At 45.8% G+C, this 24,972-nt stretch overlaps 1 protein-coding gene across 1 annotated transcript in view; it reads right to left on the bottom strand.

The window, feature by feature from the left end:
* The window catches only part of LOC124010665 (active breakpoint cluster region-related protein-like), a 129,200-nt gene that overhangs the window by 46,024 nt on the left and 58,204 nt on the right, over positions 1-24,972 (bottom strand). Inside the window, 4 exon segments of the mRNA XM_046323332.1 lie at positions 23,819-23,950; positions 24,092-24,126; positions 24,168-24,215; positions 24,901-24,915. Coding sequence (XP_046179288.1) covers positions 23,819-23,950; positions 24,092-24,126; positions 24,168-24,215; positions 24,901-24,915 — 230 coding nt within the window.

Raw genomic sequence — 24,972 nt, 5'->3', positions numbered from 1 at the left:
GGCCAGACGCCACACAGACTAGAGCAGAGAGAGGGGTGACACAAGGTGGCCAGACACCACACAGACTAGAGCAGAGAGAGGGGTGACACAAGGTGGCCAGACGCCACACAGACTAGAGCAGAGAGAGGGGTGACACAAGGTGGCCAGACGCCACACAGACTAGAGCAGGGGTGACAAGGTGGCCAGCCACACAGACTAGAGCAGAGAAGGGTGACACAAGGTGGCCAGACACCACAGACTAGAGCAGAGAGAGGGGTGACACAAGGTGGCCAGACGCCACACAGACTAGAGCAGAGAGAGGGGTGACACAAGGTGGCCAGACGCCACACAGACTAGAGCAGAGAGAGGGGGGAGGAGAGAGCGAGAGAGAGACAGAAAAGGAAAGAGTGAATGAGAGAGAGAGAATCCGTTTTTGAACCCATTACCCTTTATGGTTGTGAGGCCTGGGGTCCACTCACCAACCAAGAATTCACAAAATGGGACAAACACCAAATTGAGACTGCATGCAGAATTCTGCAAAGATATCCTCAGTGTACAACGTAAAACACCAAATAATGCATGCAGAGCAGAATTAGGCCGATACCTGCTAATTATCATAATCCAGAAAAGAGACGTTAAATTCTACAACAACCTAAAAGGAAGCAACATAAAACGTCAGAATACATGACCACTGTGACTGACCCAAACACAAGGAAAGCTTTGACTATGTACAGACTCAGTGAGCATAGCCTTGCTATTGAGAAAGGCCAGCGAAGGCAGACCTGGCTCTTAAGAGAAGACAGGCTATGTGCACACTGCCCACAAAATGAGGTGGAAACTGAGCTGCACTTCCTAACCTCCTGTCAAATATATGACCATATTAGAGACACATATTTCCCTCAGATTACACAGATCCACAAAGAATGAAAACAAACCCCATTTTGATAATATCCCATATCTACTGGGTGAAGTACCACAGTATTCCATCACAGCAGCAAGATTTGGGACCTGTTGCCACAAGAAAAGGGCAACCAGTGAAGAACAAACACTATTGTAAATTCAACCCATTTTTATGTTTATTTTTCCTTTTGTACTTTTGCCTTTTGTACTTCTGTGAGTGTAATGTTTACTGTTCATTTTGATTGTTTATTTCACTTTAGTTTATTATCTACTTCACTTGCTGTGTAATTGTTTTAGCCCTTTTTGGACCCCAGGAAGAGTAGCTGCTACAGCAGATAATGGGGTTCCTGATAAATACAACATCAAAAAAACACCCTTGGAGTTTAGTTACAAACAAACAAACATTCAAGGCAATCTCCCCAACCATTTAAAGCGATACTGCGAGATCTCGATATTTAGGTTATTTTTCTGCTTACAGTACCCAGAGTCAGACGAACTCATGGATACCAATGTTATGTGTCTGCGTGCAGTTTGGAGATGATTGAAGGCAGCGCCATTGAGATCTCTAACGGGACAAAGAATGAGGAAGTGGATAGAATCTTGTTTCTTATGATTAGCAGTAAAATTAACGAACGTATAAAAAAATATAAATGACTTTGTATAGCTTCGTAAGATTATATCTGACCAACCACCCAGCCTTGGAGTCGTTAGGTCTATTTTCTGCTGTTGAGAGGAGCTGGATACTGTACTTTCATCAATTGCAATAAGATAACGATATGCTTCAATCATCTCCAAACTGCATGCAGTTTATCTGACTCTGGTAAGTAGAAAAATTACCTAAATCTCAAAATATCACAGCATCCCTTTAGAGAGATAGCTGTGAGTAAGAGATCACTGACAGTCAAAATATCCATTAAAAACAAACATTCTTTCTCACGTGAACTATCAAAACATGGCCACAAAGTTTGACATCTCAGTATATGAAAAAGAGAGGCAGTTGAAAAGGCCTTATCTTGGTGGATGAAGAAGTGTTTGGCGGACAAAAGTGGCAGGAGAAGGAATGGCTTGATAAATAAATGACATTTACAAGTGAATTCAAATGCATCACTGACATTTTCATTCTGGCTCTCCTCTCGACTCAGGCTGTTTGTTCGTTCAAAGCGAAAACACTGACAATGGAAAGAATCTGTCTAGAAAATGACAAAGATTCAAACTTAATGAATGAGAGATGTAACCTTTCCATTCCAAATCAGTGTGTGTGTGTGTGTGTGTGTGTGTGTGTGTGTGTGTGTGTGTGTGTGTGTGTGTGTGTGTGTGTGTGTGTGTGTGTGTGTGTGTGTGTGTGTGTGTGTGTGTGTGTGTGTGTGTGTGTGTGTGTGTGTGTGTGTGTGGTCAACAAAACAGCTCATAAGAATGGACATTTAATTCCTAACACAGACAAACTCATTAGTTTGTGTATGTGATGAGAAAGCTCAGCATGATAACCAATAGGCTGCAGAGATGCTGTCATCTGAATGGTGGAGGGACGACACTCTACCATGAGCAAAGGTCTGCTACAGATGTGACATCTCTCCTCCTTCCTTCAGGCTACTTTTTCTTCTTTGGACTTTATATGGTGGCTGGCCACCAACTTTACTGTGCTTTACTACAAAGATGAGCTGAGTGTGGACCTCAGTTCATCTTTCTATCACCCACATGGGTATATGCTCCTAAAAACCAATGAGAAGATGGCACGTGGGTATATGCTCCTAAAAACCAATGAGAAGATGGCACGTGGGTATATGCTCCTAAAAACCAATGAGAAGATGGCACGTGGGTATATGCTCCTAAAAACCAATGAGAAGATGGCACGTGGGTATATGCTCCTAAAAACAAATGAGAAGATGGCACGTGGGTATATGCTCCTAAAAACAAATGAGAAGATGGCACGTGGGTATATGCTCCTAAAAACCAATGAGAAGATGGCACGTGGGTATATGCTCCTAAAAACCAATGAGAAGATGGCACGTGGGTATATGCTCCTAAAACAAATGAGAAGATGGCACGTGGGTATAAGCTCCTAAAAACAAATTAGAAGATGGGAGAGGCGAGACTTGCAGCAGGTTTGAGAATCACAAATAGCACCTGGCCACGCAGACGCTCGTGAGCAGTGTGGGTGCAATGATTGAATAACATGTATGTGTACATGACGCAAGTGGTGTGGTCAGCATGTAAGCCAATAGGGTTCTATGATAGAGTTCATGTTTGCATCGGGCTCACAGCGTGTGAGATGTGTGAGGTGGGCAGAGTGTATGGAGGGCAATGTGAGGCTATAGGCAGCATCTGGTCAGTGTGAGGGGTGAACCTATAAGTTCATCCTCTGGTAGCCCTGGTCTGTAGACAGGGTGCTGCTGAAGATACCTGGCTGGCATTTAGGAGTCTGTGGAGAGGGGTTGGCACTGCAGAGGGGCAGTGGCCACATACGGCTCACACAACATCCTTTTACGTGTGACTGGTTTGGCAACAGTGTGAGTAAGCAGCAGGAAACGTCTGGAGCTGTGTGAGAACCATGTGTCTTACATCGTGCACGGTTCACAGTAAAAGGTGAGTGGACTATCACGGCTGAATGCGAAGGGCTGGCTGTACATGTGAGCAACTTCCAGTAAAAATACCATGAACCCAGAGTATAGAAAAACCCTGTTGTCCCTCCATCTTCTAATACCTAGTACTGACGTCACTCCCAGAACAGAACAAACCCTCCACAGAGAGGTCCATCTCTGGGTATAATGAGATGTACCATCACAGTGGACTGTGGCTCAAACTCACCCTCCCTGCATATGGAACACATCTCCTAATCGCCACAATCACATCATCAAAACAAACAGAGGGGCTCTTTACAACAAAGTGCCACTTCCACAAACTATACAGCTTTCTAACTATATCAGGCCCTTCTCTTGGTACTCTATCCCTTTTCCTCCATCACTACCTCTCTCCACAAGTCCATTGTGTGAAGGACGGGCCAAGGCATCAGTATCACTGGATATCACACAGTACCAGAGGGTCAGCTCTCTATCCGACACACACACACACACACACACACACACACACACACACACACACACACACACACACACACACACACACACACACACACACACACACACACACACACACACACACACACACACACACACACACACACACACACTTTTCAAAGCCTACGGGGCCCGGTTTCACTTGGATACTGAATTTCTGCTGGGGCCCATTACTAAAATATGGTCGAGGGGACTGCCAACAACAGCACAGGGAAAGAGAGATTGGCAGGGAGGGTGAAAGTGGTGCTGTTCTCTGGGGGTGTTCGCAGGATAAACGGGGGAAAAGCAATTGCACTGGGGGAGATTTGGCCCTGGTGTTCATGTGAAATCTGATTAACAGAAAAGAGGAGAGAATGAAAGAGGCCTGGGGGTCGCCACTACCCCCTCAGTCTGCCAGGAGAGAGAAAGAGGCCTGGGGGGGTTCTCCACTACCCCTCAGTCTGCCAGGAGAGAGAGAAAGAGGCCTGGGGGGGTTCTCCACTACCCCTCAGTCTGCCAGGAGAGAGAGAAAGAGGCCTGGGGGGGTTCTCCACTACCCCTCAGTCTGCCAGGAGAGAGAAAGAGGCCTGGGGGGTTCGCCACTACCCCTCAGTCTGCCAGGAGAGAGAAAGAGGCCTGGGGGGTTCTCCACTACCCCTCAGTCTGCCAGGAGAGAGAGAAAGAGGCCTGGGGGGGTTCTCCACTACCCCTCAGTCTGCCAGGAGAGAGAGAAAGAGGCCTGGGGGGGTTCGCCACTACCCCTCAGTCTGCCAGGAGAGAGAGAAAGAGGCCTGGGGGGGTTCGCCACTACCCCTCAGTCTGCCAGGAGAGAGAGAAAGAGGCCTGCCAGAGAGAGAGGGGGTTCGCCACTACCCCTCAGTCTGCCAGGAGAGAGAGAAAGAGGCCTGGGGGTTCTCCACTACCCCTCAGTCTGTTCTCCACTACCCCTCAGTCTGCCAGGAGAGAGAGAAAGAGGCCTGGGGGGGTTCTCCACTACCCCTCAGTCTGCCAGGAGAGAGAGAAAGAGGAATATGTACAGTGCATTTGTAAAGAATTTTTGTAAAGACCCCTTCACTTTTTCCACATTTTATTATATGTTACAGTGTTATTCTAAAATGGATTACATTTAATTGTTTCCTCAATCTACACACAATACCCCATAATGACAAAGTGAAAACAGGTTTTTGACATTTTTTAATTTTATTTTATTTCACCTTTATTTAACCAGGTAGGCTAGTTGAGAACAAGTTCTCATTTGCAACTGCGACCTGGCCAAGATAAAGCATAGCAGTGTGAACAGACAACACAGAGTTACACATGGAGTAAACAATTAACAAGTCAATAACACAGTAGGAAAAAAAGGGGGAGTCTATATACAATTCGTGCAAAAGGCATGAGGAGGTAGGCGAATAATTACAATTTTGCAGATTAACACTGGAGTGATAAATGATCAGATGGTCATGTACAGGTAGAGATATTGGTGTGCAAAAGAGCAGAAAAGTAAATAAATAAAAACAGTATTGGAATGAGGTAGGTGAAAATGGGTGGGCTATTTACCAATAGACTATGTACAGCTGCAGCGATCGGTTAGCTGCTCAGATAGTTGATGTTTGAAGTTGGTGAGGGAGATTAAAAGTCTCCAACTTCAGCGATTTTTGCAGATCGTTCCAGTCACAGGCAGCAGAGTACTGGAACGAAAGGCGGCCAAATGAGGTGTTGGCTTTAGGGATGATCAGTGAGATACACCTGCTGGAGCGCGTGCTACGGATGGGTGTTGCCATCATGACCAGTGAACTGAGATAATATATAAATATATAAAAATATATAAAAAATTAAAAGGGGTATTGTTGTTTTTTCGATGGGGAAAACATTTAATTTAAACCATAATTATTCTGACCCTTTGTTAATGACACTTGAAATTGAGCTCAGGTGCATCCTGTTACCATTGATCATCCTTGAGATGTTTCTACAAATTGATTGGTAGAGTCCACCTGTGGTCAATTCAATTGATTGGACATGATTTGGAAAGACACACACCTGCCTATAAAAAGGTCCCACAGTTGACAGTGCATGTCAGAGCAAAAACCAAGCTATGAGGTCGGAGGAATTGTCCGTAGAGCGCCGAGCCAGGATTGTGTCGAGGCATAGATCTGGAAAAGGGTACCAAAAAATGTCTGCAGCACTGAAGGTCCCAAATAACACAATTGCATCCATCATTCTTAAATGGAAGAAGGTTAGAACCACCAAGACTCTTCTCAGAGCTGGTCGTCCAGCCAAACTGAGCAACCGGTGGAGAAGGGTCTTGGTCAGGGAGGTGACCAAGAACCCAACAGTTAATCTGACAGCGCTCCAGAGTTCCTCGTGGAGAAGGGAGAACCTTCCAGATGGACCAATCAGGTCATTATGGTAGAGCGGCCAGATGGACGCCACTCCTCAGTAAAGGCACATGAGCCCCGCTTGGAGTTTGCCAAAAGGCACTTAAAAGGACTCTCAGACCATTAGATACAAGATTCTCTGGTCTGATGAAACTAAGGTTGAACTCTTTGGCCTGAGTGACAAACGTCACCTCTGGAGGAAACCAGGCGCCGCTCATCACCTGGCCAAACCCATCCCTATCGTGAAGCATGGTGGTGTCAGCATCAGGCTGTGGGGATATTTTTTTTCAGCAGCAGGTACTGGGAGACTAGTCAGGATCGAGGGAAAGACGAATGAAGCAAAGTACAAAGAGATCCTTGATGAGAACCTGCTCCAGAGTGCTCAGGACCTCAGACTGGGGTGAAGGTTCACCTTCCAACAGGACAACGAACCTCAGCACACAGCCAAGACAACTCAGGAGTGGCTTCGGGACAAGTCTCTGAATGTCCTTGAGTGGCCCAGGCAGAGCCCGGGCCTGGATCCGATCGAACATCTCTGCTACAGCAAAGTACTGATTAAAGGATCTGAATATTTGTGTAAATGTGATTTCAGGTTTTACATTTACAATACATTTGCAAATATGTCAAAAAAATTGTTTTTGCTTTGTCATTATGGGGTATTGTGTGTAGATAGAATTAAAAATCCTCAGCTTTTTTATCCATTTTAAATAAGGCTGTAATGTAACAAAATGTGGAAGGAGTGTTACATCATGTCAATAAAGCAAATTGAATTGAGAGGGGGGAAAGAGAAAGAGGAGGGAGAGAGAGAGAGAACACTTCTTTCTGTAAGGGGAAGAGGGTGCATAAGGGTAGTAAAATAAAAGTGAGTTTACCTTCTACCATCCCTTTGGTTTCTGTCCCACTAAGACACCCCTAACCACAGTAACAGTAAAGCATGATCTCATCTGGGGGAGAGGGCCGCTCTGGTTTCTGTCCCACTAAGACACCCCTAACCACAGTAACAGTAAAGCATGATCTCATCTGGGGGAGAGGGCCGCTCTGGTTTCTGTCCCACTAAGACACCCCTAACCACAGTAACAGTAAAGCATGATCTCATCTGGGGGAGAGGGCCGCTCTGGTTTCTGTCCCACTAAGACACCCCTAACCACAGTAACAGTAAAGCATGATCTCATCTGGGGGAGAGGGCCGCTCTGGTTTCTGTCCCACTAAGACACCCCTAACCACAGTAACAGTAAAGCATGATCTCATCTGGGGGAGAGGGCTGCTCTGGTTTCTGTCCCACTAAGACACCCCTAACCACAGTAACAGTAAAGAATGATCTCATCTGGGGGAGAGGGCCGCTCTGGTTTCTGTCCCACTAAGACACCCCTAACCACAGTTACAGTAAAGCATGATCTCATCTGGGGGAGAGGGCCGCTCTGGTTTCTGTCCCACTAAGACACCCCTAACCACAGTTACAGTAAAGCATGATCTCATCTGGGGGAGAGGGCCGCTCTGGTTTCTGTCCCACTAAGACACCCCTAACCACAGTTACAGTAAAGCATGATCTCATCTGGGGGAGAGGGCCGCTCTGGTTTCTGTCCCACTAAGACACCCCTAACCACAGTTACAGTAAAGCATGATCTCATCTGGGGGAGAGGGCCGCTCTGGTTTCCACAGTCCAGGCCAGGGTGGCTGAGCTCCCAACAAGATATTGCCAAACACTGTTTGCCCTGCCAATCTTGGCTCAAGAGAGAGGGCGAGCGAGAGAGAGTCGAAGGGAGCTTTTTGGGATGCTCTGGTTCATACAACACATTTAGATTTCACAGAGTCAATGTGGTCGTGTGAAATTGTAATCGATCAGTACATCGGAAGGCAGAGAAGAGCCATGCATGAAATGACTTCAGGGGGGAGAGGGGAAGTTGTTGTTTCTTCCATCATCTGCTATCAATGAATCCAAAGACGGAGAGAGAGAAGAAGGGAGAAGAATGCTCTGGCCCCAGGTTGTGGCTCCTGAAAGAAAGAACCATCTCAGGAATTCACTGTCCCTGGAACCCGTGTGTGTTTCCTGCTAATGGAAGGAGAAGTAGTCCCTTTTCCCTCACTAAGGATGAGTAGAAAACCATTTCTGTCAGAGAGAGAAGCCATAACTGAGACACTTAGTCATTTCTTTATAAAATTGTGTTTTTGATTGAATTATATCAGTAGAAAATTACTATTTCACTTAGAGACAGCTTTTTAATGTTTCTCATTTTGGCCTACTAGTGGGGGGTCGTCACAGATAAAAGCATTTAGCCATAATGGGGAAAAATGATGAACAGAATAAAGTGTTGATGAGATTGGTAGATGTGACTGACACAGCAGGTTGTAGGAGGAGAGAGCTAATGTACTACGTCGTGTTATTACTCCCCTAATAACACACACAGTGGGAGGCACACACACGCATCTCTTGAAGTTCACCTTGGCCTTGCCACCTTGGCACTGCTGGCTCAGGTTTCAGATTTCCTTAGCGACGGTGTGCAGGGAGATGGGGGTTATTTGATGGGGGTTGGGGGGGCGAACACACACGTCCCCTCTTGGAGCAGCGGGGGGTAGGGGTGTCTGACACTCTGCATGGTATGTACGTGTGTGTTCTCTGTTGGTGATTTATGACTGACACACTGACTGCCAACAACCAGTCTTTCTCTACTTTGTTCTCTGTGCCTTTGTTCCAACCCTCCCCCCCCCTCTCTCTGACAGAAATCAGCAGGAGCTATTGTTCCCTCCATACCTGGTATATTCCACAGCTGGAGCTAACACAGGGTTGTCTCTTGGTATTGCTATTTTATTAGGATCCCCATTAGCTGTTTGCGAAAGCAGCATCTACATAATACAGAACATTAATAAACAGGAACAGCTCAAGGACAGAACTACATACATTTAAAAAATGGCACACAGAGCCTACATATCAATACATACACACAATATCTAGGTCAAATAGGGGAGGAGCATTGTACTATATGGTGCTGCATTCTGTTATCAATTTCTTTCAACAGGCATTTGTGTCAGTGCAGTACATGTTGAGTGGCCTTCTCTATAAGCATGCTGAAAGTCTGTTGTCAATTTGTGTACAGAGAAATAGCATTGTATTTGATCAAACACCATTTTTTCCAACAGTTTGCTTAGAGCTGGCAGCAAGCTGATTTGTCTGCAGTTACAACCAGTAAAGGCCTCTTTACCACTCTCCACCACTCTCCACCACTCTCTACCACTCTCTACCACTCTCTACCACTCTCCACCACTCTCCACCACTCTCTACCACTCTCTACCACTCTCTACCACTCTCTACCACTCTCTACCACTCTCTACCACTCTCCACCACTCTCCACCACTCTCCACCACTCTCTACCACTCTCTACCACTCTCTACCACTCTCTACCACTCTCTACCACTCTCCACCACTCTCCACCACTCTCCACCACTCTCCACCACTCTACCACTCTCTACCACTCTCCACCACTCTCCACCACTCTCTACCACTCCACCACTCTCACCACTCTCTACCACTCCACCACTCTCTACCACTCTCTACCACTCCACCACTCTCTACCACTCTCTACCACTCTCTACCACTCTACCACCACTCTCTACCACTCTCTACCACTCTCTACCACTCTACCACTCTCTACCACTCTCCACCACTCTCCACCACTCTCCACCACTCTCCACCACTCTCCACCACTCTCCACCACTCTCCACCACTCAGAATTACTTTGGCTTCCCACAAGGCCTGACAACAAACACCTTTCTCTAGACTCAGATTAAAGATATGACAGACAGCAGTGGCCATAGAGTCAGCTACCATCCTCAGTAGCCTTCCATATAAGTTTTCAATTTTTCAATTTTCATAATTGATCGATAACAATTCTTTTCCCACTTGTCCCACACTAACTTACAATGCTTTCTTTAATTATATTTATATATAAATATATATATATAAATATATATATAAATATATATAAATATATATAAATATATATAAATTTATATATAAATATATATATATAAATATAAATATATATAAATATAAATATATAAATATAAATATATATACATATATAAATATATATATAAATATATATATATATATAAATATATAATAATTTTGCACGCCCAATTTTTCAGTTTTTGATTTGTTAAAAAAGTTTGAAATATCCAATAAATGTCGTTCCACTTCATGATTGTTTCCCACTTGTTGTTGATTCTTCACCAAAAAATACAGTTTTATATCTTTATGTTTGAAGCCTGAAATGTGGCAAAAGGTCGCAAAGTTCAAGGGGGCCGAATACTTTCGCAAGGCACTGTATGTATATATATATATATATTGTTTAATGCATGAATACTATGGCTCGCTGTTTGTTGTTGGCATTTCCTGCTCAAGTTTTACCCACTTTGGCAATGAAGTAATCATTCAAATAACTGGCAACATCAAATAGTTTTGTGATGAATAAGCCATCTGATTTGATTAAAAGACTGAATTGAATTTGTCTTTGACACAATAATTTAATTTAAAACACGTTAAAGTTTTATAACATTGATCTTGGCTTCATAATACAGTTTCTTCTTCTTTTTGTTGAATTTAGTCACATCATTTCTCAGTTTGAAGTCAGATATGCAGCCAGACTCCAGCCACTCCATTCACCCCATCTCTTTCAACAATACCGTTTTTCAATATCTCATCAATTCATTCAATTCCATCAATCCAGTTCTATCATAAAGTTTCATAACAGGTGCATGTTTATCAATAATTGGGAGAAGCAATTTCATAAATTCATCAAGTGCAGCATCTGTATGCCTCTTATGAATTATTAGTCCCTCAGAGATGAGCATTAAAACCGTCAAAGTTGTAATAGGAGCCTTCTGGAAGCTTTGCTGTTGAATGGTTCCAGAGCACTACTGGTCCTGCTACAGGATAGCACCATTGGCATGGCAAAGGGGATTCAATCTTCCTCTACACAGCACCACTGTCTGAAAACAATAGGACCCTTCCACTCAAAAGCCATTCATTACAGCGTACTGCATATGTCAGTGGTTCCCAAAACGTTTTAACATTGGGATCCATCATCCATCGAAATCCTTTCACATTCTTTTGTGAGCCACAAAATAGTCAAAACCATGTTTCGAAAGACTGGTTAAAGCCAGGCTTTAACTGTGACCCAAGAGAGAACAACAGCATTATGTTACATCCCTTTTGTAACAGTTTGAGTCAATGTGAGTGGGAAACAGAGTTAAACAGAACAGTACTCTATTGTATCTCTATGCATCAAAACTGGTTCTCCTCTTTTGATCTCCCCTTAATTCACAACCTGTAATTGGTCACCCTCTGGGTCCCTCTCTCTCCCTGTCGCACTTTCGCTCTCCCAACTCCTCTCCTCCCCCGCTCTCCCTTGGTCTCTGTCACTCCCTCCCTCCCCCTCTCTAAACAGCTGGGTTACATGTCCAGGGGAGCATTTACATCTGCTGGTAATCACTTACACTTCCCTCCTCCCTGATTATGTAACTTTAATAACATCCAATTACCCACACTGCCTGCCTTCCTGGTCCATCAGCAGAACAGTACAGCATGTCTGCTGGGTTTGGACACCACAGCCGACCCCCATTCATCTCTCTATGTATCTGGTTGATAATCCACAGTCCTGTCAGAGTAATAGAGGGACTTGTATACCACTGCATAATTATGTCTATCATAGCGAGAGGGAGTTAACATACAGTATATACAGGATCACACTGACAATACACATCCCACTATAGAGGACTAGAATCCATTCTACTCTTTTTACAAAGATATAGAGTACAGACAAATGATGTCATAATACACTTAAAGTCCATGTGTTCCTTTCTCCATCCATCCCGTCAGAGACATTGGATTAGGCAGCAGTATAAATATAAAGGACGGACGATCCCCTCTGGTTCGTCATCAGAACCATTTCATATCAACTCAATCTGGAAGGGGATTCTTTCATTAATTGTTTATTTCTTTCTGAAACAAAATAAAGGATTTTCTCTACATTCTTAGATAATCAGATTGTTCATTTAAAAACACAACCTAGTTATTTAGGGCACATAGTCCCAGTGTGCTGTTTGTGGATAACAAATCCTGACAAATAGAGGGGAAGGATGAGGAAAAGGGTTATTTAGTAGGAAATGGAGGAGAAGAACACCAACCTGTCATCGGATAGAGATGTGGAAGAATCATGATCAGAGACGGCTGGTCCCTAACTACCCTCCATCAATAAAGAGCACCAGATGTGGAAGAATCATGATCAGAGACGGCTGGTCCCTAACTACCCTCCATCAATAAAGAGCACCAGATGTGGAAGAATCATGATCAGAGACGGCTGGTCCCTAACTACCCTCCATCAATAAAGAGCACCAGATGTGGAAGCATCATGATCAGAGACGGCTGGTCCCTAACTACCCTCCATCAATAAAGAGCACCAGATGTGGAAGCATCATGATCAGAGACGGCTGGTCCCTAACTACCCTCCATCAATAAAGAGCACCAGATGTGGAAGCATCATGATCAGAGACGGCTGGTCCCTAACTACCCTCCATCAATAAAGAGCACCAGATGTGGAAGAATCATGATCAGAGACGGCTGGTCCCTAACTACCCTCCATCAATAAAGAGCACCAGATGTGGAAGCATCATGATCAGAGACGGCTGGTCCCTAACTACCCTCCATCAATAAAGAGCACCAGATGTGGAAGAATCATGATCAGAGACGGCTGGTCCCTAACTACCCTCCATCAATAAAGAGCACCAGATGTGGAAGCATCATGATCAGATGTGGAAGCATCAGACAGAGGCTGGTCCCTAACTACCCTCCATCAATAAAGAGCACCAGATGTGGAAGCATCATGATCAGAGACGGCTGGTCCCTAAACTACCCTCCATCAATAAAGAGCACCAGATGTGGAAGAATCATGATCAGAGACGGCTGGTCCCTAACTACCCTCCATCAATAAAGAGCACCAGATGTGGAAGAATCATGATCAGAGACGGCTGGTCCCTAACTACCCTCCATCAATAAAGAGCACCAGATGTGGAAGAATCATGATCAGAGACGGCTGGTCCCTAACTACCCTCCATCAATAAAGAGCACCAGATGTGGAAGAATCATGATCAGAGACGGCTGGTCCCTAACTACCCTCCATCAATAAAGAGCACCAGATGTGGAAGAATCATGATCAGAGACGGCTGGTCCCTAACTACCCTCCATCAATAAAGAGCACCAGATGTGGAAGCATCATGATCAGAGACGGCTGGTCCCTAACTACCCTCCATCAATAAAGAGCACCAGATGTGGAAGCATCATGATCAGAGACGGCTGGTCCCTAACTACCCTCCATCAATAAAGAGCACCAGATGTGGAAGCACCAGATGTGGAAGTATCATGATCAGAGACGGCTGGTCCCTAACTCCCTCCATCAATAAAGAGCACCAGATGAAGCATCATGATCAGAGACGGCTGGTCCCTAACTACCCTCCATCAATAAAGAGCACCAGATGTGGAAGCATCATGATCAGAGACGGCTGGTCCCTAACTACCCTCCATCAATAAAGAGCACCAGATGTGGAAGCATCATGATCAGAGACGGCTGGTCCCTAACTACCCTCCATCAATAAAGAGCACCAGATGTGGAAGCATCATGATCAGAGACGGCTGGTCCCTAACTACCCTCCATCAATAAAGAGCACCAGATGTGGAAGCATCATGATCAGAGACGGCTGGTCCCTAACTACCCTCCATCAATAAAGAGCACCAGATGTGGAAGCATCATGATCAGAGACGGCTGGTCCCTAACTACCCTCCATCAATAAAGAGCACCAGATGTGGAAGCATCATGATCAGAGACGGCTGGTCCCTAACTACCCTCCATCAATAAAGAGCACCAGATGTGGAAGCATCATGATCAGAGACGGCTGGTCCCTAACTACCCTCCATCAATAAAGAGCACCAGATGTGGAAGCATCATGATCAGAGACGGCTGGTCCCTAACTACCCTCCATCAATAAAGAGCACCAGATGTGGAAGCATCATGATCAGAGACGGCTGGTCCCTAACTACCCTCCATCAATAAAGAGCAAATGTGGAAGCATCACCAGATGTCCCTAACTACCTCCATGGAAGCATCATGATCAGAGACGGCTGGTCCCTAACTACCCTCCATCAATAAAGAGCACCAGATGTGGAAGCATCATGATCAGAGACGGCTGGTCCCTAACTACCCTCCATCAATAAAGAGCACCAGATGTGGAAGCATCATGATCAGAGACGGCTGGTCCCTAACTACCCTCCATCAATAAAGAGCACCAGATGTGGAAGCATCATGATCAGAGACGGCTGGTCCCTAACTACCCTCCATCAATAAAGAGCACCAGATGTGGAAGCATCATGATCAGAGACGGCTGGTCCCTAACTACCCTCCATCAATAAAGAGCACCAGATGTGGAAGCATCATGATCAGAGACGGCTGGTCCCTAACTACCCTCCATCAATAAAGAGCACCAGATGTGGAAGCATCATGATCAGAGACGGCTGGTCCCTAACTACCCTCCATCAATAAAGAGCACCAGATGTGGAAGCATCATGATCAGAGATCAATAAAGAGCACCAGATGTGAAGTCATGATCCTAACTACCCTCCATCAATAAAGAGCACCAGATGTGGAAGCATCATGATCAGAGACGGCTGGTCCCTAACTACCCTCCATCAATAAAGAGCACCAGATGTGGAAGCATCATGATCAGAGACGGCTGGTCCCTAACTACCCTCCATCAATAAAGAGCACCAGATGTGGAAGCATCATGATCAGAGACGGCTGGTCCCTAACTACCCTCCATCAATAAAGAGCACCAGATGTGGAAGCATCATGATCAGAGACGGCTGGTCCCTAACTACCCTCCATCAATAAAGAGCACCAGATGTGGAAGCATCATGATCAGAGACGGCTGGTCCCTAACTACCCTCCATCAATAAAGAGCACCAGATGTGGAAGCATCATGATCAGAGACGGCTGGTCCCTAACTACCCTCCATCAATAAAGAGCACCAGATGTGGAAGCATCATGATCAGAGACGGCTGGTCCCTAACTACCCCTCCATCAATAAAGAGCACCAGATGTGGAAGCATCATGATCAGAGACGGCTGGTCCCTAACTACCCTCCATCAATAAAGAGCACCAGATGTGGAAGCATCATGATCAGAGAAGCTGGTCCCTAACTACCCTCCATCAATAAAGAGCACCAGATGTGGAAGCATCATGATCAGAGACGGCTGGTCCCTAACTACCCTCCATCAATAAAGAGCACCAGATGTGGAAGCATCATGATCAGAGACGGCTGGTCCCCTAACTACCTCCATCAATAAAGAGCACCAGATGTGGAAGCATCATGATCAGAGACGGCTGGTCCCTAACCCTCCATCAATAAAGAGCACCAGATGTGGAAGCATCATGATCAGAGACGGCTGGTCCCTAACTACCCTCCATCAATAAAGAGCACCAGATGTGGAAGCATCATGATCAGAGACGGCTGGTCCCTAACTACCCTCCATCAATAAAGAGCACCAGATGTGGAAGCATCATGATCAGAGACGGCTGGTCCCTAACTACCCTCCATCAATAAAGAGCACCAGATGTGGAAGCATCATGATCAGAGACAGCTGGTCCCTAACTACCCTCCATCAATAAAGAGCACCAGATGTGGAAGAATCATGATCAGAGACGGCTGGTCCCTAACTACCCTCCATCAATAAAGAGCACCAGATGTGGAAGCATCATGATCAGAGACAGGGCTGGTCCCTAACTACCCTCCATCAATAAAGAGCACCAGATGTGGAAGCATCATGATCAGAGACGGCTGGTCCCTAACTACCCTCCATCAATAAAGAGCACCAGATGTGGAAGCATCATGATCAGAGACGGCTGGTCCCTAACTACCCTCCATCAATAAAGAGCACCAGATGTGGAAGCATCATGATCAGAGACGGCTGGTCCCTAACTACCCTCCATCAATAAAGAGCACCAGATGTGGAAGCATCATGATCAGAGACGGCTGGTCCCTAACTACCCTCCATCAATAAAGAGCACCAGATGCTAGATGAGGAGCACATTGACTATATGAAGGATGATCCCGATCCCATATCATACCAGAGATACTGTAACAATGCTAGGTAAAATTGAGGGTAAAATTGATGTTCATCTTTAAAAGGCCAAAATACACTCATTTGTGTGTTGTTGGTCATAGACCAATTACAACGGTATGTAATAAAACCTTTGCTTTGTCAATTCATGTAAAACATACAATACACACTCACCCTCCCTCCCCACACCACCACCACACAGCAGGTTGTACACACTCACCCTCCCTCCCTCCCACCACCACACACTCACCCTCCCTCCCTGAAACCCCACACCACCACCACACACTCACCCTCCCTCCCTCCCCACACCACCACCACACAGCAGGTTGTACACACTCCCTCCCTCCCTCCCACCACCACCACACAGTAGGTAGTACACACTCACCCTCCCTCCCTCCCCACACCACCACCACACAGCAGGTAGTACACACTCACCCTCCCTCCCTCCCCACACCACCACCACACAGCAGGTAGTACACACTCACCCTCCCTCCCTCCCCACACCACCACCACACAGCAGGTAGTACACACTCACCCTCCCTCCCTCCCCACACCACCACCACACAGCAGGTAGTACACACTCACCCTCCCTCCCTCCCCACACCACCACCACACAGCAGGTAGTACACACTCACCCTCCCTCCCTCCCCACACCACCACCACACAACAGGTAGTACACACTCACCCTCCCTCCCACCCTCCCTCCCCACACCACCACCACACAGCAGGTAGTACACACTCACCCTCCCTCCCTCCCTCCCCACACCACCACCACACAGTAGGTAGTACACACTCACCCTCCCTCCCCCCCACCACCACCACCAGCAGGTAGTACACACTCACCCTCCCCACACCACCACCACACACTCACCCTCCCTCCCTACACACCACCACTACACACTCACCCTCCCCACACCACCACCAGGTAGTACACACTCACCCTCCCCACACCACCACCAGGTAGTACACACTCACCCTCCCCACACCACCACCAGGTAGTACACACTCACCCTCCCCACACCACCACCAGGTAGTACACACTCATCCTCCCCACACCACCACCAGGTAGTACACACTCACCCTCCCCACACCACCACCAGGTAGTACACACTCATCCTCCCCACACCACCACCAGGTAGTACACACTCATCCTCCCCACACCACCACCAGGTAGTACACACTCATCCTCCCCACACCACCACCAGGTAGTACACACTCATCCTCCCCACACCACCACCAGGTAGTACACACTCACCCTCCCCACACCACCACCAGGTAGTACACACTCACCCTCCCCACACCACCACCAGGTAGTACACACTCACCCTCCCCACACTACCACCAGGTAGTACACACTCATCCTCCCCACACCACCACCAGGTAGTACACACTCACCCTCCCCACACCACCACCAGGTAGTACACAGAAGGACATGTGGCAGGTTGGAGCGATTGATATCATTTACATGGATGTATGAAATTGCCCCCCATTAGTGTTTGTGTGTGTGTTTTTGCTTTGGATGTGTCAGAACACACACCCTTGTGGGCCATCTGTCAGTGTTGACAGATGCTGCTGCATGTGCGGCCCCAGGGTGGGGGTAGGTAGCAGGGGGAGGACATGACAGATTACACCACTACATGGTGGGAGCCAGAGCATGATAGATGAGCAGGTCTATTAGATACATTATATTACGCTGGCGCACACACGTGAACACACACACATGAACACACACACGTGAACACACACACATGAACACACACACATGAACACACACACATGAACACACACACATGAACACACACGTTCTGCATTGGCCCAAACAAAGAAACAGATGCCTATTAACCACGGACTCTGTTTTTAAAATCAAGCTTCCGACATCCTGGCGCTTGATGTTTACATTTTGGAGCCCCAAGTCTGCTTTTGTATAAGTGAGAGCTAAACCCTCTGTTTTAATGCAATGTTCTGTTACTGTAATGTACCACAGCACACTGTGCGGTTCTGCTGTAGCCTGACAGTTAGGGCTGCCAGGAACAAAGCTTTGTGAGATGGGGATAGAAGAGTGGAGGAGATGGGGATAGAAGAGGAGAGGAAGGATAGGGAGAAGAATGGAGTAGGTAGAGAGGAGTGGAGGAGATGGGGATAGAAGAGGAGTGGAGGAGATGGGGATAGAAGAGGAGAGGAAGGATAGGGAGAATAATGGAGTAGGTAGAGAGGAGTGGAGGAGATGGGGATAGAAGAGGAGAGGAAGGATAGGGAGAAGAATGGAGTAGGTAGAGAGGAGTGGAGGAGATGGGGATAGAAGAGGAGAGGAAGGATAGGGAGAAGAATGGAGTAGGTAGAGAGGAGTGGAGGAGATGGGGATAGAAGAGGAGAGGAAGGATAGGGAGAAGAATGGAGTAGGTAGAGAGGAGTGGAGGAGATGGGGATAGAAGAGGAGAGGAGATGGGGATAGAGAGGAGTGGAGGAGATGGGGATAGAAGAGGAGAGGAAGGATAGGGAGAAGAATGGAGTAGGTAGAGAGGAGTGGAGAAGATGGGGATAGGAAGAGGAGAGGAAGGATAGAGAGGAGTGGAGGAGATGGGGATAGAAGAGGAGAGGAAGGATAGGGAGAAGAATAGGTATAGACTAAAAGGGGGAAACCAAACAGCTCGATTATCAACTACCAGAATCCACCACAGAGGAACACCAGGTATTTTAAGCGCAGCCATTTCACTGCAGTGGAATTCAGAGTGTGGTCTCATTACTGGCAACTGTTATGAGAAAAGCTCATTGGTGATACCATTCAGTGGAGAGACATGTTAACTAACAGAAGAATATCAGACTATCAAAATCAGAGTCATACCATCAGTATCGCCACAATCTTCTCCAGTCCCAGTCTCCTCTGTGCTAGAGCCAACATACCCGGACAGATGGCTATGTGAACCATGGTGGGTCTATGGAAGACAACACTCTGTTCTCAGATAAGACAGAAATGAAAGGCCTGAGCCCAGGGGATGGGGTGAGCAGAGGGAGTGTGGGGGGTTACTACATAAAGCATTGCTGGCTTTAGCTGCCAAGACTGATGCATTTCCGCTGTATAAAAGCACCGGTCGGGGTTGTCGTCCCAAGCGTTGCGTGACCGGTCCCCTTTCAAGTCAACATCATCTTAGAAATCAGGCACTTAAATGTGATAAGAGTCATTTCTGAAATTCAAAAAGGCTGAAATGGAAAGTCAGTCACAGCCAGTCCAACACAAAGGCCTTTCCAACCTCACCTGGGTCTGAAAAGGCACCTTATATATATCCAAAGCAGGCCCTAGCTAAAAGTAGTTCCATTTCAGACACAGTCCTCATCCAGCAGGGACCAGCTAGAGAGAAGAAATAAAGCCCTTTACTGCTGTTTTAACTGACAGCCTGGACGACAGATATTGATCAGTACTGTGATAGCCAACCTCAAAGGAGTTTAAGAGCCATTAATGTTCCCAGTGTGAGCTGAGACAGACGGGGGAAATAGCCTCTAACATGTTGTTGTTTAATGGAGGATTTAGAGCTTTCACCCCTAGAGATCAGGGGTCAGAGGTTATCTCCTGGGGGTCAGAGCTGTGTGTAGAAATGAATTGCTGCCTGCCAGCTGGTACTAAATAATTGATTATTAGGCAGAGAGAGAAAGATCACAGGCATACATTTCATTTGTCACATGCCTCGTAAACAACAGGTGTAGACTAACAGTGAAATGCTTATTTACGGGCCCTTCCCAACAACGCAGAGAGAAAGAAAATAGAGAAATAATAACACGCAATAATAAAAGTTATAATAAATACACAATGAGTAACGATAACTTGGCTATATACAGGGGTACCAGTACCGAGTCGATGTGAAGGGGTACAGGGTAATTGAGGGAGATATGTACATATAACTAGGAATAAAGTGACTAGTTAACAGTATAGATAATAAACGTAACAGCAGCGTATGTGATGAGTCAAAATAAATGAGTGCAAAAAGGGTTAATACAGATAGCTATTGGTTAACTACTACCAGGACTAACTATTTAACTACCAGGACTAACTATTTAACTACCAGGACTAACTATTTAACTACCAGGACTAACTATTTAACTACCAGGACTAACTATTTAACTACCAGGACTAACTATTTAACTACCAGGACTAACTATTTAACTACCAGGACTAACTATTTAACTACCAGGACTAACTATTTAACTACCAGGACTAACTATTTAACTACCAGGACTAACTATTTAACTACCAGGACTAACTATTTAACTACCAGGACTAACTATTTAACTGACTATTTAACTACCAGGACTAACTATTTTAGCAGTCTATTTATAGCTTGGAGGTACCAGAAGCTAACTATTTAACTCAGGGGTCCTGTTGGTTCCAGACTGTTTTGGACTAACATCAGACTAACTATTTAATCGACTAACTATTTTGACTAACTATTTAACTACCAAGGCTGACCCTCAGAGAGACACACACAGTATCGCTTGTGGCTGTCCCTCAGAGAGACACACACCAGTTTGACCTCACCAGGCACCACAGGGACCCCTGTTTCCATGGAAATAAGTCTGATTGATCAGAACTAAAAGAGACCCTTACTTATGGCAATCTGAGTGGGACGGGCACTGCAGTGTTCTGCAGTGGCATGACTGTCTAATAGTTTCAATGCATACTAAAACAGCATCTTACTGCACATGTCACATGTATATTGATATAGCACGAGCCAACTTAACTTGACACCTTCTTTACAGAAACAAAATATCCTCTGACGAAAAATGGCAATATTGAAAAGTCATTACAGGACATAGTTTACTTATAGTATCTAAACTTTCATCTGTGAAGAAAATAAATAAAAAGCAACTTTGCTGCATGATACGCCCATGTAAGGCCTTTTAGCATTCTGGAGTCTTGTTAAACAAATCAGTTAGGTCTCAAGAGAGGACAACAAAACATTTCCGCTCCTTTCAGAGGAGCTTGACGAGAAAGAAACAGAAGAGCTCCAAGAAAAAGTCTCACCCACGAGGTATGACCTCTGACCTATGACCTCTGACCCACGAGGTATGACCTCTGACCCACGAGGTATGAACTCTGACCCACGAGGTATGACCCACGCTCTGACCCACGAGGTATGACCCACGCTCTGACCCACGCTCTGAGGTATGACCTCCGGAAGAAAGGGAAGGACTTCATCCATGTAAACTCTGTAGCCTTATATCACCTAGTAACTAAGTGTTTGCATGTAAACTACTGTGAAGTCCCTTAATAAACATCTCTGTCCATTTACTACAATGTCCCCTATACTCCATTTAAGGTTCTGGAAGTGTTATTGTCTGTCTGCTGCAGTTAAATCAAGGTTAAATCCATTTTTAAAAGGTCTCTCTCTACAGTGTCCCTATCCCTTAAGCAGCACTATTCCACACAACAACAGTCACATTCTATCAGGGACGTGGTCTCTCACTCTCACCCCAGAGAACTGATGCCATCACAGCAAATACTGACAAGTTTCTCTCTTTTCGGCTCAACCAAGCCCCCTCTCTCTCTCTCTGTTGAGTCACTGGCTGCTCCCCTCTTCCTCTCGTGCCCTCCTACTGCAGAGTGGAACTCTCTCCTCTCACCCAGCAACCACAACACTCATCACCAATCCTTTTCCCACAATCTCCCATCCTGGGACTGAACATGCCATTCTCTTCACGTTTAACCCTTCCTCTTCCCCAAACCAAGCAGTGGTGAATAACAGAACTATTTGTTCATTTTCAGCAACATGGCTGTTGGCTGGGAGGCAGTGTGTTTTCCCAGAAGACAGTGTGCCTCTCTGCCAGGCTGTTGAACCCCTGTGAGTGAGTAGTGGGCACATATTTTAGCCATGGGCTTGACAGGCTGCAGTGAAGTTGGTATGAGGCAGGTCTGCAGCTCAGAAACCCTTAGAGACGATCACTAAAGGAACAGTGGTATGACACATGCAGGGACAAAATGGATTCCACATATGGGCTATGATGATGCCTGACATCTCAGCATTGCATTGCTAGAAAATGTGGACATTCCTCAGTTAGTACGAAGAGTTAGTACGCACAGAGGACCATTCAACTAACAGCCCAGAGGTCCTCTCTGGTTCACTAGAGGCAAATAAAAGCTTCTCTATCTAAACAGCATTTCCACAGTTAGTCAGAGAAAAGGAAACAGGGAACCATTTAAACAGCCCTCTAAAAACAAACTCTCTTCAAATTGGACTGCCAATGAGGGGGGAGTGAAGTGTCATTCATCACTATACTTGAAGAGGAAGAGAAGAGGAAGACACGTCAGTCAAGGACAGAAAACACAAGACAAACTTCAAATAACTTAAAAGATGCTGGAGTGTAAGATAGGAAAGGAACACAACCACAATCCTGGTGTTAGGTGCTAGGTTGTTATTCATATAGTATGCATCAAAGTAGGACATCTTAGTACAACTGTATGTTCTCCACACAACACTAGTTCATGTTGCATCATTTGTAGAAAACAACTGTCTATGACTGATCTGAAAGGAATAATGTACATGTCCCTCAGTATTTCTACCTCCGACTACTCCTCTATACCAGGGGCCTGGTTCCTGAGACGACCCAAGGCTCAAACAGTGCAAACATTTTATTTGCATATGTGCCTAAATATTTAGCTGTGCGACTGGAAATGTACATTTAGAAGCACCAGTGTGGCTAGAAAATTTAAGCATTCTAGCTTTAAGGCCTCAAATATTTTTCATTGTGCTCCTAAATTCCTTTGTGCGCTCCTACATGTTTCAACTTAGACACACACACAAGGAACACGTGCTCCTTGTTAAAGAGGTCAGCGTAGAGGCCTGCTACCATATGAGGGAGGAACAACAACCTAACCACAGACTGTAATACTCAACCCAAACATGTTACAGTCACAGGACATTCTGAGTGAGAGGGTTTTATAGGGTCTTTTCACACAAGGAGGAAAACCCCTAACTCTCCCACACACACACACACACACACACACACACACACACACACACACACACACACACACACACACACACACACACACACACACACACACACACACACACACACACACACACACACACACACACACACACACACACACACACACACACACACACAAAACTCATCTATTGTACACAAGAGGCCAGACAACAAGTGTGAGTCACACGACAGAGAAGAGTCTGAGCTGAATGTATATCTCCATAGTCTACTGATGTACATAGGTGCTTGTGGTACACTATGTTTCTGCCAAGGTCTATAAAGAAAACATGTCCATACATGCATATGGAATAAGCATACAGTGAGTTTGGTTTCATGATGTGAGTTTTCCCCCACTATCTGCTTACCTGCACCTGGCCCTTGCCCATGATGATGTCCACGATCTCATTGTCATCTTTGTTGAGCTTGGTCTTGTCGTAACATTTCTCGTAGCACAGGATCCGAAGGCACTGAGAACCCTCCAGCTCAATTTCAAACTCCTATTGGACAATGTACAGTCAGGACAGGAGGACAGGCTGTATGATGGAGTACTGGAATTGGAGTGAATTTGAGTAAAATGTCCTCTTCTTGACAGTAATATGATCTGAATATTGGAGCTCTGTGTGGTGTTGGTCTCTCACCTCGTTCCACTGTGGTTCACTGTGGTTAGCCATAAGAGTAGGGTGTACAGATCTGAACAGGACACGACATAGGGGTCTCTGAGCCTTGCTACAGATCAAAGTAGACCATAAGAGTCCACCAGATCTGAACAGGACACAGAGGGTACAGTACAGATCTGAACAGGACACAGAGACACAGGGTACAGTACAGATCTGAACAGGACACAGAGACACAGGGTACAGTACAGATCTGAACAGGTCAGAGACACAGGGTACAGTACAGATCTGAACAGGGACACAGGGTACAGTACAGATCTGAACAGGACACAGAGACACAGGGTACAGTACAGATCTGAACAGGACACAGAGACACAGGGTACAGTACAGATCTGAACAGGACACAGAGACACAGGGTACAGTACAGATCTGAACAGGACACAGAGACACAGAGTACAGTACAGATCTGAACAGGACACAGAGACACAGGGTACAGTACAGATCTGAACAGGACACAGAGACACAGGGTACAGTACAGATCTGAACAGGACACAGAGACACAGGGTACAGTACAGATCTGAACAGGACACAGAGACACAGGGTACAGTACAGATCTGAACAGGACACAGAGACACAGGGTACAGTACAGATCTGAACAGGACACAGAGACACAGAGTACAGTACAGATCTGAACAGGACACAGAGACACAGAGTACAGTACAGATCTGAACAGGACAGAGAGACACAGACACAGGGTACAGTACAGATCTGAACAGGACACAGAGAGTACAGACTGAGCAGGACACAGAGACAGGACAGAGAGACACAGACACAGGTACAGTACAGATCTGAACAGGACACAGAGACACAGATCTACAGAACAGGACACAGAGACACAGAGATCT

Source organism: Oncorhynchus gorbuscha, linkage group LG02, assembly GCF_021184085.1.
Source record: "Oncorhynchus gorbuscha isolate QuinsamMale2020 ecotype Even-year linkage group LG02, OgorEven_v1.0, whole genome shotgun sequence".
Classification (NCBI taxonomy): domain Eukaryota; kingdom Metazoa; phylum Chordata; class Actinopteri; order Salmoniformes; family Salmonidae; genus Oncorhynchus; species Oncorhynchus gorbuscha.
Note: the sequence above shows the minus strand (reverse complement) of the source record. Positions and strands in the feature narration are given on the sequence as shown.